The 18757-nt window shown below is 40.1% G+C and overlaps 1 protein-coding gene across 2 annotated transcripts in view; it reads right to left on the reverse strand.

Annotated features, from left to right (window-relative positions):
- Positions 1–7441: 7441 nt before the first annotated feature.
- PUX2 (plant UBX domain-containing protein 2) overlaps positions 7442–18757 on the reverse strand; it is a 74707-nt gene continuing 63391 nt past the window's right edge. The window contains exon 3 of one of the 2 annotated variants that reach the window (XM_087672655.1): positions 7442–7835. In XM_087672655.1, coding sequence (XP_087528781.1) covers positions 7605–7835 — 231 coding nt within the window. In that variant the 3' untranslated portion in view covers positions 7442–7604. Of the gene's footprint in view, positions 7933–18757 lie in introns of both variants that reach the window. The other variant, XM_087672656.1, reaches the window with a different exon arrangement.

The following is an 18757-nucleotide window of genomic DNA, read 5'->3' on the forward strand; positions in this document are numbered from 1 at the left end:
TCTTGTACAAAAGGATGTTGGATTTCTTGTATATCTTCAATATATTGATAGTTTTTCTTCAAATACAATACAAGAGAAAAAGATGGAGGATATTGCATGCAAAGACAAAGAAGTTGAAGAGAAGGGTGAAATGTTTCAAGAGGATCTTGAGAACCAGTTAGTGCATGGATTTGATGTTGCTTTGTTTAAAAGTGAGAACATTACTAAAGTGGAAGAAAAGGAGATAGAGTTGAGTGCAAAGATTGAAACAGGTCCTCTTGAATGTATACCAAAATTTTCCAGTTATCTCATCAACAAAAAGAGATATGTATTGCTAAATGATATTCAACACCTTTTTTTATCTTAGAGAAGATTAATGCTTAGCAATCCTTGCTGCATGGGGTCAAAATGATAAGAATTTTATAGATTATGAAGAGGAATTGCTAGCAACTCTTGATGTTAAGGGAGAGAATTTTCAAGACAATTCTGTAGCCTTGCATTCTTGTATTAATCAGATCATAGAATATGAAAAGGGGGGAATACCTACAGAGGAAGAGTACTTACAAATTCAACAGTTGGTATTGATAACATGGGGTATGAAGAGAAACTGAAGTCTCCATTAGAGAAGAAATCAAAAAAATCAATAAATCTATATGATAATAGTCTTCTTGAAGAGGATGAAAACCCTAAGGTATGAAAGTTAATTCTAAGATATCCATTGTGATTTATATTAGAGTATGTTATGCATTATAGACAAATATTTTTGGATATTTATCTACTGACATCTTATACTATTGTGGTTTATTGTGCAGATAGAAATTGAATATGCAGACAAGTTTCTTGGAAGAGCCAAGGGCTCAAGGTCTTTAAATCTTGGCAAAAGTCAAGGCCTTTGTCATTATATTGGAAGCTTAAATAATCAAACAGTTGCAATTTATCATAGCAGGTTGTCAAGCTCTCCAAGCTTACCAATAGTGGCTTTGAAAGTTATCTCCAAGGTGATTGGATCCCAAGCTTTCAATAGAGGTTCAAACAAGATAATTTTGGTGGAGAAGGAAGAAGCTGTAAGAGTTTTTGGCTTCATGCCTGGATACAGTGGATCTAGGGCAAGATACTTTGGAGTTCTTGCCTCTTATTTGCTCTCCCATGTAGGAGATGCCAAGAATTTGAAGCTCCTTCTAGGCTATAGAAAACAAGAGTTCCTGAAATGTCAAGGTCTCATAGAGTGGGATGAAACAAAAGATTCCCTTAGAGGACTTAGTGAATTCCCTGGAACTAAAGACTCTTCTGCAACATAGTCAGAATAAAAGATGTTAAGGGTTTCTTGAAACCCATCTTTTTCCATCTCTTTGTCTAGTTTGTAACCATTCAAAATATCTTTGCTTTGCACAAGAGTTTAAATATCCCTCTTTTCTTCTTTGGGTAACAGTGGATATAGTCCTTGCCAAAGATGATGTATTACATGATGCAATTGTTGTCTTTGAGGTTGAATTTATACCAAATTTGCCTATAGAACCATTGAAAGACCTCTAATAAACTGTTTGCTTTGTATCTTCCACCTCCATGTCTTGTGTGTCTAAAGTATTTTGTTATTGCTTGATAAGTTTTCCATACCTTGGGTTGATCAAATAGATAGAGATCCATATTTCTTGATAAAATATGGAGTATGGTTGTATAAAATATGCTGCATAGTTAACAAATAAAGAAATTCAATTACAAAACCCTATATGAGTCAGACAATAAAGAGACATATATATGCAAACTTCTTATCATATAGTGAGTGGTGTTGATTGCCCCAAGCTTCTGTCATTGCCTTTTTAAAAAGGTTCAATTGATTTTTGAAGTATTTGAGATCATCATCATTCCACTCTATTTTATCACAATAAAAAAATACTTTGTCTAGTGTTTCCCAAACATTGGCTTTTCTATTACGAGCTTGTCCATTATCAGCATGATCCTTAACTGCATTGTGTAGGTACTTCCATTGATTGTATCTAATAGTTGAGCCACCATTCCTAGAGTTTATCTTACCAAGTCTCCCATGAAAGTCTAGGAACCTTCTAGCCTTCACTCCACCAATAGATGGCTTTTTGGGGACACAATTGCCATGCTTAGACTTTTGAAGATCTGGTTCAATAACAACATTACCACCATGCAAACCAATTGGAGATAAGACTTTTTCAATCTTTGTTATAGCATTTGTTCTAGCTGATAATGGCTTCAACTTCCGTGTAAATTCTATATAAAGATGAACAAGCTTTTCAATTATTCTACAAAGTGCATAAAGTGTACATATATGGGCATTCACTAAAGGAATATCTAGGATTGGCTTAAACTGTGGATCCTTGTTGTGCCTAGAGGGATCCGATTAAACACTAAATGACATTGAGTGATTGTAATGATCTGATGAAAGTTCTCTATTCATCAAGGTAATAGAGACCCTCTCTAATTTTGTACATTTTAGAATCTTACTTTCATCAAGTTTAACCACAAATCTAGCCACTCCTTGTGCCTCTTCTAGTGACAAGTCATAGAATCTAATCATTAAGCATTGTAGGATGGGCAAGTCAAGGAAAATATTGTTAAATTCATTGAATACAACTTTCTTTTTATTGCCCTTGAAGCTAGCCTTGATATGGAAAGGCTCACCCAGAATCTCCATTACCTTGTTATTCACTCTCTGTCTAATAGTTCTAATCACAGATGGCCTTGGAAGTATGCAATTATGTACTTGTCCTTGCTTCATATTTGACTGTAAAAGCTGGAAAAGTTGTATATAAGCATCTTGACTGATACTAATATTATCTAGTGTCCTCTATACTTACTCAATATCCAAAGAGAGATCCTTTATAAATGACTCCAAGCATTGTTTCTTTGCCTTTTTAAATTTCTTTTTCTCCAAAATATCTTTCGAAACTACTGAAGGAAGAAGATGATAATAAAACTGAGATGCTTTCAAAGAATCTCTTTCACTTGCATTCGGTTGAAGAAGAGACCTAGACAAAATCAACATCACAAATCAATACAATTAATTATAAACAAAGTCATATTTCATATTTTTAAAGTGGAAAAAAATATACCTTGCTGCTTGGATTCTTTTATTACAATCACCTCCTCCTCGTCTAAGACTCTCAATATTTCTAAGACCCTTTTGTCGATTTCAAAGTCCTAAAATAGTTTACTTTCGTTGATAAGATTTGATGGGTTTCTCCAAAAAATGAATCCTCTATTGATAGCCTTCTAGCTTCTGCAATAACTCGTTGTTATGTTTTGATAAAAGATGGTTCTCCAATTTGAGGGCATTCTTTTCTACAACCAAGTTAACTATATAGCCCAGAAACCCATTATAACCATCACCAATGAACCTCAACAATGAAGAGTTATTATAGAAAGGTGGAGTGCTATTTTTGCTAGGATCTTTGGGATATAGCCTACCATCTAACCAAATATCAAGATTCTTCTTTCCTTCAAACCTGAGTATATGTTTCATAGATTTTGTAATAGTAATGGGTTTTGTTCTCTTCCTTATTAGTTCATACTCACTATCCAACTCAATATGAAGATGATAGAGATGCCTTTTACCAGAGCTACAGAGATCATTGGATGACTGATCCATAGCTAAGGATGTGATTAGAAGATTGGATTGAAAAAGTCTGCGAATTAGAAACAGGAAGGAAAATGAAAAAGAAACTAGTAAGGATGGGAAAGAAAGAAGAGAGTGAGAATATAGGGAAGTAATCAAATGTCGAAAAATTTTCAAATTGAATATTAGTTTTCACTTTAATGGGGATGAGTAAGATCTTCATTATGACAATCTTTGTCACCTTTATGGCGGCCTAGATTTCTAGGTTTTATGTGACCACGAGAATATCACAAGTTTATTTCCTAAAATATTTTCTCTCTCTAAGATCGCTTACAGGGCATTTTCGAGACCTCAAAACTCCCCTAATGACCCTCACCACATCTGAGAGTGAAGGATGGAGCTAAATCATCTGTTCCTCTATCCTCTACACCAGTTGTTACCCAGGGCCTATATTCCTTCATATCCATATGTTTGAGGAGCCTTCCTCAGTGAATGCTTCTTCATATTTCAAGAGGCATTGGCTTATTGACAATAGTGCTTCAAGCAACATGACTCCATGAGGAGATTTCTTATAGGATATTTGTCCATCTGAGGGTCTTATCACTCTTGGTGACATTGTGGTGTTGGCACTTTGTCATTATTTCTAGCCCATTTATCAAGCTCCATTTAGGAAGTCCTACATGTTCCAAACTTGATCTTTCCAGCCCTCTCTACTCATGGCCTCACGAGACTTAGTACCGAGGTTGTCTTCACCAAGCAGACCGTTTTTATTGAGGATTATACCTCTATAGCTCTTTTAGCAACCAGTTGATAGGAGAGAGGGCTATATAATCTCCTCTTATGCAAGATCCTCCACAGTAGTTGTCTCTTGTTGCACTAGTTCCTAGTTGTGCACCATCTATTCCACAAGTTCCATCCCACTGACCCACTCCTCTAGTGGCTCCCTTGTACCTTGCTCCCCTTTTAGAAAGGGACAATATCAATAATGCAGCTCTAGACTTCCTAGACCCTAGTGTTTATGAGAGAGATTCCCAGGATTGTGAGGAGCTTCTTCATCAACGATCTACATTGACGGACTTCATTGGCATTGGCACTCTTCCTATTATCCTCAGATCCACAGCTTCCTTGCTTGGACTTCAACCACATCCAAGATCTAAGAGGGGGTGTTAGTAGCCATGTTTGTCACGCACTATTATCTCCTGCCTATGAGCCTCAGTCTGAGTCAATTTGGGAACATTAGGAGCTCTAATATGTATATCATATGCTTTCATAAAGAAGGCATCTCTATTTAGAGAGTGCATTTCTTTTCTCAATCAATTTAGTGTGTATTTAAATCTTGGTTTTGCAAGTGCAACCCCTACACGCTATGATTTTCCCTACCATCTCCTATCGGCATTTATTGTATTTGATGGTAGCATTTATGATTTATATAGGTATTGGTCAATCAAATTGCGAAATTTAGGGGCTTAACATGCTAGTTGTCTAGTTTAAGGGGACTTTCATTATTTATAGCTAGCCTTTGTCTTAGGCAAATCATTCTTTTCTATTTTCTCAGGTGCACACTTAGACTTTAGTATTCTTCTCCATCATTTATAGGGGTGAAGCTACACACTCCGTCTCCATCTCCACATTTTCCAACCTGATCCAATGCCCTAAGAACTAATCATTCCATCAATATATCCAACATTCTTTCTGAATTCAAGTGTAGATTTCTCTTTCATTCCTTCTATCTTCTCTCTTCTCCTTTTCTCTCTATATTCATGTTCCTCTTATGTTATGCTCTCACAAAGGATTTCTCCACTAGTGTAGCTAGGGGCGAGTAGCTCACACATACATTAATCATCCTCCTTAATAAAAGAAAACCCTCTCTCTATTGAGACCAATCATCCATAGTAGAATGTCTCCTCGAAAAGACATATATCCAAGTTTGAGGCACATATGTCCATTCCCCACTCAAAATAAAAGCCACCTATCATTATCTTTATTGTAGCTCTAAATCTTGAAAAGGAAACCACTCCTACTGAGAAGGCAATCTACTTGGAGAATCTGCCCCAACAAAGAAGGATCTTCTATCCAATGGTGTGTTGAAGACAAGAGGTTGTTTCTCATCTCTTCAACTATGATTAGTGTTAGATGATGAAGGTCAATCCTAAATCTAACTTGGACATGGCCAATTAAAATGCTTGACCACACTTGGATGATTTTCCTTTCTTTCATAAGGTAGCAAAGATAAGGAGGTTAGGCAAATTTTACACCAAGAGATGAAACTTATAAAAAACTTGCAAAGGTGAGCATCCTTAGATTTTCCCTTGTGACGTTAGACAATATGCACCTCACTCAAACAAGATTTGTTAAACAAAGTAATGTCTAAACAATATCTCCTTCATCTTCTAAAACTCCATCAAAGTCCAAATCTGTTTGTTATGTTATTATGTATGCTCTTAAAAAGTCATCTAAAGTTTGATTAACTCTCTCAATTTAACCATTGCTCTTTTGGGTGATCTATTGTATTCACACTTAAGGTAAAATTCAAATTCACAAACAAAATATAATAAGCCGAAATCCATTAAAAACATACAATTGCTTTTCCTAATCCATTGGTTGTGTTTTCCTCAAAGAGTCATCCGAAGTTTGCTAATGCTCTCAATCTAACCATTATTATTTTGGGTGATTTGTTATATGCATGTTGAAGGTCATTCAATCTAGCAAACAAAAATGCCTTGAGCAAAAATCCATCTAGTCTATACAATTGCTTATCAAACCCTTGCTAGTTTAGTTAGATGTTTCAATATACACACTAGTCACAATAAAATCTATCTTCATTAATCTACTAGTACCCATGTTCCCCTAACGATTCACAAGGAAACACATTAAAGAGTGATACTCCACAAGCAATCAAGGTTTGCACAATCCACAATTCACTTGAGCTCTAGTTTTGCTAACCATCCATTCACAAAGGGATCTTATGTTTGACAACTCAAATTATTTTGGCCACATGATGTTCTCATTTACTACTACCCTCTCCAACACCTTCGATACATGCAATTATAGCACTCTCTCAAGCTAACACCTTCAATCTACAAGATTCTTGAAAACACGTACAATATCAATTAAATCATTAGTTTTGAGCATACTCAAGCAAGGCCAATAGCTTTTTGTCCTCCATCCTTTTACATTTTAAGCCTTAAATACTCTTTTAGGGCCTTTATGAAAGGAGTATCACATGGGTTTCTATGAACTCAACCCAATGCTCTTTTATATAATGTGGAGTCATCCATTATGAGGCCAAGTTGATGGTCTTTCTTTTTGTTAAGTAACTATATAATCCCAAGTCTACAAGGGTGGAAGACGAGAGGAATCTACTATAGCATGTTTTATAACCCTTGGTGTTAAAGTAACTATATAATCTTGAGTCTACAAGGGTGGAAGACGAGGAATCTACTATAGGCATGATAACGTTTGGCCGGTACTCATTCTATTAAAGAATGCTAATGAGAATGTATGCAATATTCAGTGGTAAATGTATCATTAAACATGAAGATAATGCAAACCTTTGGCAATCTAGAAGAGTCTAGACATAGAAAGTGAGCATAGTTCCATAGAATTGAACTTAGATGCCACTTGCTCCTTGAACTTAAGGTGTGTGCCTTATATAACAAAAGTACAAGTTAGCAAATGCTATATTCCATGCCCTATTGTCACTATGAAGGTAAAGAATAAAGGTTCCTTATTACAACTTTTTTATCCTCTTTAACTATGAAACTTTGCAAGGGTAGCTGATGAGCAGAAACTTTACTAAGTCATGCACCTCTTAGAACTAGTATCACAACTTACACGTATACATAAGATTTTCTGCAACTAGACACCTGCATCGAGGGATTGCTGGCGAACAATAATGCAGAACCTTTTCCTGTATAGTAACATATTTGAAAAAAAATTAGCAATTGTTAAGAATGTGTTGTTGGAGGTAAAAATATATTAACATGAGACTATTTCCTTGTAGTCATTAATTGCAGAAACACCACCATCTTGTTGCTGTTGGTCACAGAGGCTCTATTATTGCCAATAAATCAGGATGTAGTCCAGTGAATGTTGTAGCATCTGCCTCCACACATTGAAACTTGACTAAAGTTGCTGGTACCAAGTTTGCTTCTTCAAGTGTTGGGACCTGTTTTGCCCCATCTACAAAAGCTGGAATTATCTGATTCTTTAGCAGAATAGGGGCAAGCAAGTCAAATCTTATGCTTGGATCTCTCAATGATGTCGATACAAACTGCCAATACAATGGGCATCATAATTAGTCCCGCAAGTTATGAGAGACAATGTTCAAACTTCAGCTGCTCCAAGATATCACTCATCCAAACAGAACCCTAGTAAGGATCAGAAATTAAATCACGACATGTCTTAAATCGCTGGTGCTCAAAAATAATAAGCAACATCAACAAAGCATAAATAAAGGTGCCATACTATACAAATAGAATAAGCATAAATATTGAGCCAGCTCACAAAAACTGCAACTCTGTGTACAAAATTTCACAGGTCCCAAAAGCATGAACACAGACGAAAGCTGTCTTTTTATAGTAGAAATGCAGGCAGTGCAGAAAGCATGTCTTTAAAGTAGTGTAAGCAATGAAGGAGCTGTCAGAGTGCATCGAATGCGGAAGCATATGGACAAGACTGAAAGACAATGAACACGAGAGAAAGGGAGAGAGAAAAGAGAAAAAAGAGCACAGAAATCTTCAGTCAATGAATGCTGAAATGAAGAAAGCAGACACACAAGGGCTGTTGATGTATCTCCTCGAGCCAAATCTCTCCCACCAACACCTGAAAAACAAGTGAGGAGGGCAGGCTGCCACTAGAGGCTAAATAGGAGGAAATTATGCCATAAAATAATGCAGGTGGCCAGCAAAACTGGCCGATCTGATCAAAAACCTGCTGACCGCTCCACAAATGAATAAATAATCAGTGAACAGTCCTCCAGCTGCCATTTGGCATTGTCACCTACCTGATAAACTGCCCATACACTGTGCCTACTGAAAATACCCACTAACTAACAGGAATAATGAATAATGCCCTCCGAGAGTACCTCCAAGAGAATTGATTGCACCAATAGTAACCTATGAAATGCTAGTCCATGGGATGACTAATCTCTAACACCCCCTCTCAAATCCTGGACGTGGCATAAGGCTCAAGGATCTGGAGTGTTGTCGGAGAAAAAGCTAAGGAAGCACCTTCGTAAACAAATCTGTGAGATTATTCTCCGTCTTGCAATAAACCACATCAATGGTCTCATCCAAGATCTTCTCCCAAATGAAATGGTACTAAATCTCAATGTGCTTCGACCTAGCGTGAAACATTGGGTTCCATGCCAAAGCAATGCAACTCTCATTGTCACAATGAAGTGTCGTAGCACATGTCTGAGGATAGCCAAGCTCTCCTAGTAACCTCTGAAGCCATAGCATCTCACATGTGGTAGAAGACACCGCTCGATACTCTGCCTCTGTGGAAGAAAGGGTAATAGTGGATTGCCTCTTGCTACTTCACGAGATAACACCTACACCCAAAGTAAAACAATAACCTATCATTGACCTCCATTGATCACCATCTCTGGCCCAATCTAAATCCATCCAGCCTATAAGAACCAAAGGTGAATCTCCAATACATGTTGGATAATGAATACCAAGATTAGGGTTCCCCCTCAGGAACCTCAAAATCCTCATAGTAGCCTTCCAATGTACTATTTTGGGTTCACTCATGAATCAACACGTGTTAAGAAGCCAAATCAAGGACCCAATCAACTTCCTATAGCAGGTAGCTTCCGTTGTCGAAAAATTTGCATGGGTTGTAGCCTTCCAGTTTGGATCCATAGGAGTAGATGTAACCAGCCTTCCTCCTCGCATAGGGTGATAAATCCTTGATTACAACTTAATTATAGCAGCAAACAATTAATGTAAATCTAAAATTACAAATTTACCTACTGATCTTGGACAATGCACACCCGATTGGCCCCAAAATTGGCGCCCCTTTTGGTATTTCTTTAGCTTTATTGAAGAAGAAGTTGATTTACAATGGGATTCTCCTGATCCCCTTCGCAATCCAAACTCCCCTTGCTATCCAAAGTGACCAACAAGTCTTCAATCTATTTTGCCCCTTAATTCGAAAACTCAATTGGCCTTCTCCCACTTCATAGACAATGAAAATTTCCCAAATTCAATGGCTGCCTAATCCTCTACCTGAATTCATCTGAAATTCAGCTTCAGCCTTGTTGAATCCAAGTCTTGGAGCTTCCAATTTCTGGCATGCTTCTCGAGGCTGCTGCCAAACCCTAATTTCTGCTGTAAATTAGGGTTTACAGCAGATAAATTTGCAATTTCTCAACCTCCAAGGGTACAAATGCTGAGATCTTCGGAGCAAGGCTGTGAAATGGCTGGGAGATGAGAGAGAAAGCTGTAGAGAGAGAAAATTCAGGGTTTTGTCGCGAAGAATGATTGAAAATCAATCAAATGCAGCTGCTGCCCTGCCACAACAACTTGTAAATGCAAAGAACTGAAGAAAATCAGTCATTTACTGCTATTGCATTGTCTCAACAACCAGTAGATGCTGTCACCTGCTGTTGATTGGTCTTCTCTTGCCCTTGGTTGTCTCAGAAGGTCCTCCAATGGCTGCAAATGAGACCAACAACATCTGCTCCCTCTCTCTTATACAAGCTGAATCACTAAAAATACCTCTCTTCAGCCTCTAAAGTTTTTCAGCCTTGCATGGACATTTTTTTTGACAAGTGACAGTCTTTCCAAATGGTTTTCCCAACATTATCCATAATTAAATATTAATTTTCAGTCTTAAAATATTGAAAATCAATCTAATAATTATTTCAGTGCCTTGAAAAATAATCTGACTGACCAATAATTAAATTGGCTAGGCAACTTCCATTCCCCGAGTGTGTTTGCATCATCTTTGACCATCAGATTGGCGTTAGGTACCATTAAACGCCACTTCTCTAGTATCACCAACTGACACTTGTGGCCAAATAAATGACCTAGGCTAACAAATGACACCACATACCACAAAGTAGCTGTGCGGCATAACTTATAGCAACTTTTGTCTTTGATATCCCGTGATTTCTTCGGGTCTCAGGCTCGTGAATTTACTCTAACCCCAGTTACACCTCACATGTGCAACATTTACTTAACTATGTGATTAAAAATTAATCCACATGTTAAGTGAGGTTTCAAAAATACATGTCCTCATGACAACCATTTCCCTTGAAATCCTTACAATCATTCTCGATTGCACTGCCAAATGCATCAAAAGAAAAATACTACACTGGAATTTCCATAGGGCATCATAGTCAATACAACATTACGCATTGTTGTTCAACTATTCCATATGCCCAACTTATGCTGAAAATTACCAGCCAACATAACATAAAACTCACAAAGAATCTCAAAAACATTGCCTGATTATCATGTGACATGTCCATTTCTCATTAGCTCAACTCATCTGGCAAAACCAAACCATAGCATAGCATAACCAAGCATAAACCATGGCTAAAACATCAATGGCATCATAACAGATGCTGTTGTCCATGCAACTAGATGTAAACCATTAAAAACTGTGCATAATCTGATCATAAATTGATCACTTGCTGATCTGAGAATTGATCACAAACTGTTGCAAATGTGACCCCAAACTGATCACAAACTCATTGCAAAAACTAACCAGCAATCAATGCAAAAATTGATGCAAAATTGATCCAAAAATAGACCATAAACGGTTCTCAAGCTGATCAAAAACTGAGCTGAATACCATTGAATATTAATGATCATATGCTGAAAACCAACATTCGATAATCAACCCTTAATGATCATTAACTTTGTCTTTGTTGATATTGATGGTGTATTCGAGAAGACCTCATTCTTCAAAGGATCCATTCTATGTTACTTCCTTGTTTATTGATGAATCCCAATCTACCTCCACTATCATCCTTAGTTTTGTCACCCACATTGGAGGTGCCAATAGTAAACTTTTTAGAGCCACAGTAGTTGATTGCAACCATTTGAGAGCCAAAGCAAGGCGAGTTTGAGTTTCAAGATATAGGTGATGGAAAAGAGTTGGAGGCTAGTGGGCCCACTCAACATTTGTCCTTTTGGGTTCCATGGTGGCTTTGTACTCTTATGTAGGAGTTAGGTATTCATTCATTTTAGAGATTATAGAAGCTACAAGATATAGGATTTAGGATTGTTAAGAGTTGGAGACCATATGTGTGTGATAATATGTTAGGGTTTGCAAAGAAAACACTTAAAATAGGGATTTGTGCCATTCATTCCCGTATGCGGTGCCTATTCAATCATAGCATGAAAAATGGTACCGCCACCAAAGTATCCTTGCTGTCCCATGCTCGCATGTGCATAATTGCCTTCTTGCCCATATTCCCATGGATTAGCCCTACCAAGTTGGCTATGCATTTGCACTTGCTGTTCCACGGATACCATTTGTTTATGCTCATCACGCATTTTGGGCTCTTCTAAAGAAGACTTAGGCATTTCCTTCGGTTCTTGGCTGTCCCGAAGCTGTAGAAGGTGTCTTCTTCTCTTTGCCTTTGTTGTCTTTCTTTGGGCATTCAAGAATCGAGTAAATTCGGGATCCTTTGCCATTCAGCAAAAAGATTTACTATTGTATGCATTCGATCCTTGAAGCTATCATCAAATTCTTCAGCCCCTTGCTGGTCATCAACCTCTTTATGCATTGAAGTGCCAACATTTGGGTCATTTCCCACATTTTCAACATGATGTCCATGCTAAGAACCATGCCCAACATCAATCGTTGCATTTCCCCCTTCACCACGTGATTGACCAAGGAGTGATGCATCCTCTCTACTTGATCCTGTATCACCATGTGAAGACATGCTTGTTGTAATTCTTTGCTGAGAACAATTTCAGCAATAATGCAATAGTCCCAAGTTGCAATTAAGTACCACAAGCCCACCAATTCAAAGGATTTAATGGTATCCCGGCAATGGAACCATGTAACTAGGCTTCCTCCTCGGATAGGGTGGTAAATCCCTGATTACAACTTAATTACAGCAGCAAACAATTAATGCAAATCTGAAAATACAAATTTACCTACAGATCTTGGACAATGCACACACGATTGGCCCCAAAATTGGCACCCCTTTCGGTATTTCTTTAGCTTTATTGAAGAAGAAGTTGATTTACAATGGGATTCTCCCGATCCCCTTCGCAATCCAAACTCCCCTTGCTGTCCAAAGTGACCAATAAGTTTTCAATCTATTTTGCCCCTTGATTCGGGCACTTAATTGGCCTTCATCCACTTCATAGACAATGGAAATGCCTCAAATTCAATGGCTGCCTTCAATCCTGTTGAATCTAAGTCTTGGAGCTTCCAATTTCTAGCATGCTTCTCGAGGCTGCTGCTAAACCCTAATTTCTGCTGTAAATTAAGGTTTACAGCAAAGAAATTTGCAATTTCTTAACCTCCAAGGATCCAAATGCTGAGATCTTCGAAGCAAGGCTGTGAAATGGCTGGGAGAGATGAGAGAGAAGGCTGTAGAGAGAGAAAATTCAGAGTTTTGTCGCGAAGAATGACTGAAAATCAGTCAAATGCAGCTACTGGCCTGCCACAATAGCTTGTAGATGCAAAGAATTGAAGAAAATTAGTCGTTTACTACTGTTGCCTTGTCTCAACAGCCTATAGATGCTGTCATCTGCTGTTGATTGGTCTTCTCCTACCCATGGCTACCTCAAGAGGTCCTCCAATGTCTACAAATCAGACCAGCAGCATCTCCTCCCTCCCTCTTGCAAGCTGAATCACTAAAAATGTCTCTCTTCAACCTCTAAAGAAGTTTTTCAGTCTTGCATGGGCATTTTTGACAAGTGGTAGCCTTCCCAAATGGTTTTTGCAACATTATCCATAATTAAATATAATTTTCAGTCTTAAAATATTGAAAATCAATCTAATAATTATTTCGGTACCTTGAAAAATAATCTAACTGGCCAATAATTAAATTGGCTAGGCAACTTTCATTCCCAAGTGTGTCTGCATCATCTTTGACCATAAGATTGGCATTAGGTACCATTAAACACCACTTCTCTAGTGTCACCAACTGACACTTGTGGCCAAATAAATGACCTAGGCCAACAAATGACACCAGATACCACGAAGTAGCTGTGCGGCATAACTTATAGCAACTTTTGCCTTTCACATCCCGTGATTTCTTCACGTCTCAGGCTCGTGAATTTACTCTAACCCCAGTTACACCTCATATGTGCAACATTTACTTAACCATGTGATTAAAAATTAATCCACCTATTAAGTGAGGTTTCAAAAATACATGTCCTCATGACAATAGAAATGGCCTTATATTTCTCCATCTCAAACATGGCCAAAAGCTCATGTACATACCACTACTAGGAGATGAAAATCCCCCTCAAAGTCTAGTAAATCTCATGGCCTAAAAAGAAATAAAGAATGTCCATATCCGTCACCTCGAGCACCTCATGTAGTACCACCTTAGTCTCCTTGACCTTCGGGGCATGGCCACATGTCAAAATAAGATCATCCACATAAAGCATGAACAATACGTGCCTTCCAGTTGAGGTGTGGACATACAACTAGGGATCGGAAGGGGAACGTCCATACCCCAACTTCTCTTGGAGGAACGAGTTTATCTTCTCATTCCAAGCATGTGGAACCTATTTGAGACCGTAAAGAGTCTTCTTTAACCTATACACCTATCCATCTAATGAGGAAAAGCCAGGAGGCTACTCAACGTAGATCTCCTTCTTCAAATCAACATTTAGAAAGGCAGACTTCACATCAAGTTGATAAACCGGCCATCTCCTATGGCTAGCTAAGGCAAAAATGGCTCTAATGGTAGCCATCCGAGCTGTAGGCGCAAAAGGTGTCATGAAAATCCACCCTTGGCCATTGTGCAAAGCCCTTTGCAACTAGTCGCGCCTTAAGCTTATCCAGAGTACCATCACTGTGATATTTGGACTTGAAGACCCATTTTACACCAATCACCTTTTTATGTATGGCGAGGCACAAGATACCAAGTGCCATTCCACTCAATAGCATCCAACTCTTGCTCCATAGCCTTCTTCCAACGTTGTGATTGCAAAGCCTTCTTCATGAAGGTGGGCTCCCTATCTTGTATATCACGGGTCATCAAACAGTAGTTAGTATAAATAAGCTTGGTAGCATGTGCCCGGTTCCTTCAAGACCGCCACGAACCATCCTGTGGCTGCCACTTCTCAAGAACTCCATCAATCCCTAAATCACGGAGTATGTCTCGCATCCAACGAGAAGGAAGCCAGATCTCTCTCGTCGCACTCCATCTATTGAAGTCTTCGAAACATCCATCAGAGATAGCTGAATCACGGAAGCCGGAAGCAGTATCCTTATCTGAAGATGAAGCACCTCCACAAGGCGTGAGCTCCAAAGGTACAATCGCTGGCGACCAACTATCTCTTGGATCTCCAAGCACGAGGTGCTCTTTACCCCCCTCTGAGGCTCAAACCTCCACGAGCCAAACATCTCGACTCGTTAGACATTCTGCTTAGTGCGATCATACAATCGCTAACCTTGGGACTGCAAGCTATAGCCCACAAACACCCATCTTTGAGAAGCCGCTTCAAATTTATCACGCTATGTCTTCGGGATGTGGACATAGGCATTATACCCAAAAAGCCTGAAATAAGAAACATCAAGCTTAGACCCAAAATATGCCTCACAAGGTGTCATACCAACAACGGCTAAGCATGGTGTGAGCCATCTCAATCATACTTTAGTTCTTCCGCTCTAAAGTGCCATTTTCTTAAGGTTGCAGACTCATCGCGGATACCATGATCTGCACAAAACCTAGCAATCTCATTAGAAACAATTTCTCCTTCCTTATCCAATCGTAATGTCTTTAGTTTCCAACCTCATCGGTTCTCCTCAAAGAGTAACCAATCCTTAAAGTGAGAGAAAGTCTCCGACTTCAGCTGCAAAAAATAAGCCCATGTCATCCTACTAAAATCATCCACAATCAGCATGAAATACAAGCTCCCCTTAAGAGACTCCATCCTCGTAGATCCACAAAGATCTCTAGGAACAAGCTCCAAGGGTGCTAAAGACCGCCTTGAAGCCTTGCTGGAGATGGCATCATGATGTTGTTTACTACGAGTACAACATAGACAACGGCTGCTAGCTCACCACAATGACTGGCATACTTCAAACAAGTTGTCCCCTAGATGCCTTCCAAAGGTAATCGTAATTTAGATGGCCAAACCGAGCACGCCAAAGCTCGGACTATGTCTGAGAAGTAAATACTAAGAAAAAGAGAGGTCAAGGCAAAAAGAGACCTTAGCTTGTAGACTCCATTGTCCTTGTAACCGAAAGTAAGTACCAATCTCAATCCACAATCAAGAATCCGAAAGAAATCCTCATCAAACTCAACTAAGAGGCAGAGGGCACAAATCTTGTGTACCAAAAGTAGATGGTAACCCAAGCCTAGCACATAAAGTACCTCTAAATATGGGCACCACCTTGCCCATTTGGAATAAGTTGCATGTTACCCCTCCCCTGAATGGAAACAGAAGAGCTATCGCCGATGAGAATCTGCCCATGCAAAGGCCGCAAATGAGCAACACCTGTGGCATAAAAAGTCATGCGCCAAGAACATCACTATCAACAATCCACTCACGAGGGTGTAGGGCCACCAACACAACATCAAAAGCCCTAGGAGTCGATGCCTCAATCACCTCCAAGTGGAGAAAGGCAATTGACAACAGAGCAACCACCGCTTCTAAATCCTTTGAAGACTTCTTTGTCAAAAGATAACGTACCAGTGAGACAGTAGGGTTGGCGAGAAGGAATACGAAGTGAACTCGGCAAACATGGAGAAGAGAAGAGAAGGGAAGACAGAAGAAACTCTAATGAATGGAATGATGAAGTTCTGAATCATGGAGTGAATGTGATACAAGGGAACAAGGGTGCCGTAGCACAAGGAAGATGATGAAGACAACCACAAACCATGAACCGCAATGTCCTCCTGAAGGGGTGTGAGGGTAGTGGAGAGGCTGAAGAGAAGAGGTGACGGACTGAATGAATCAGCTATGGTGAATGAATGAGAGAGCGGCCTATAAATAGACACAATCAATCTAAGACGGTGCCCCTTTTTGGGGCTGCAAACCCTAAACGCAAAACGCAAAAACGCAAACTGCAGGCAAAGGGTGAAGGGTTTCTCAACACCCCCTCTCAGGCCCAAAAAGGGAAACAAGAGAAGAGTGAGGTGGAGATGCAATGCTTATGCAGCAAGTGCCACTTGGACAGTGTCCCTCGTGGGGAAATTGTTCACTTGCCTAAGCACCCTAGTACAAAGATTATGAAAACATGCAATGCCTAGGAGGAATGTCAGACTTTGTGTGGTACCAAGAACCATAAGGATATGCCCGTACTCGATCTCGGGAGGTGGCTCCATGCTGACCAAGTGACCAAGGCAAAAAGAGAAGAGGAGGAAGAAGATATAAAGGATCCCTAAGATCCAAGATTTCCACCGGGAAGGGAGCCTGCAGTAAAGAGCAGTAGACAGAGTGAACTAGGGAACTTGAAACACAACCTCGGGAGAGAAGCCACTAGCTCCGTGCATCCATGCTGAAAGGAATACGAAGCCTCGTCACCAAGTCGCGGCTGAACCTCCAAGGTTCTGATCTAGGTGGTACATGAAGATCCTGGGTATCAGTAGAAGAGATGACTGGTTGAAGACAACCACCCCAAGAAAGTAAAGGATGGGTGAAGAACTTTATGTGAGGTAGGTTCCCCCTTTGAGGTGGGAGGTGGAGGAGCCCCCGCTGAAGTCGAAGAAAAAGTAGATGCCCCCTCTAAGGGCAAAGAAATAACATCCCCCTCTGAATCCCCCTCTGAAGTAGATAGGAAATCCAAAAACTCATGAATCACGGACTCCGAATGTCTGATGACGAAAGAAGTGCCGCCAATCGTGCCGAAGAAGGTATCTGGGGTGCCGAAGAGCTCCCAGAGGTAGCCTCTCGAACCTGAGTAGTCAAGGGTAGGGAAGGGTGGTGCTCAGAATGAGCAAGACGTGGGCAACAATCGCTGTCTCTCAGTGGAGCAGAGCGGGTGGCCAAAAAAAGAGGAAAGAGTCAAGCAGCCACTGTCTCTCGAAGGAGCAGACTGACAAGGAGACGGTATCAAACAATCATTGTCTCTCGATGGAGCGGATTGCAGAGCCGTATGTCGTGGAAGCCACTGTACCTGAAAATAAGTGGGAGAAGACTGCCGCTAGCATTGTGACGATCTCCAGGAGGTCGTAGTGCCAATCAATCCTCCATATGCTCGACAGGACTTAGTGCGCATCAATCGCGTCTTATTGCCTTGAGCATAGTACTCTGATAGCCGATGCAAAACAATCTTTGTGGCCCAAAAAGGAGAGGTGGCACAAGGAGTGTCTGGTGGAAGATGCATGTACTCCGGAGGGGTGGGGAGCAAAGGTCGAAGTCGGCAAGCATCGGTGATGTGTCCGATGATGCCACAGTAGGAGCACCCAGTAGTCTGGACATCTGTTGGTAAAGAAGCCATGGATACCAGTGTGCCTTGCTAAAGAAGAGGTCAGCCACCATGAATCACGAACCGCAATGTCCGCCTCAAGGGGTGTGAGGGCAGTGTGAAGCACGAACCGCAATGTCCGCCTCAAGAGGTAGAAGAGTAGTGAAAGAGCTAGAAGTGAGCTGCCAGTGGGAGGAGGATACAACCAGCAGTGAGAGGTTGTAACCAATAGAAAAACGCAGGTAAGGAGAGAGAAAGACTAAAAACGCAGGTAATACAAGTAATAGGAGAGAAAGACTAAAAACGCAAGTAGGACAGCTTGCAGGAGAGAGAAAGACTAAAAACGCAGGCAGGACAGCCTGCAGAAGAGAGAAAGACTGAAAACGCAAGAAAAAACAGCAGTAGCAGTCAATATGCTGAAATCAGCTCCGAACAGTGTGATAGGCTGGAAACAAGCGCCAAACTGTTGTAGACAACAATGGCCAGCTTGTGCTACGATGTCCTCCGCGTTTGGGGTGTGGGCAGCAAGCTGAAATACCTGAAATCTGCAAAAACGAGATTGTTTTCTGAATGGAGAGTGATCAGCAACAGTCGTTCTGCTGTAAACAGCTGCAAACTGCGGGTGGAAGG

Source organism: Lygodium microphyllum, chromosome 30, assembly GCF_053477565.2.
Source record: "Lygodium microphyllum isolate KBCC chromosome 30, Lygodium_microphyllum_v1.1.10, whole genome shotgun sequence".
Taxonomy (NCBI): domain Eukaryota; kingdom Viridiplantae; phylum Streptophyta; class Polypodiopsida; order Schizaeales; family Lygodiaceae; genus Lygodium; species Lygodium microphyllum.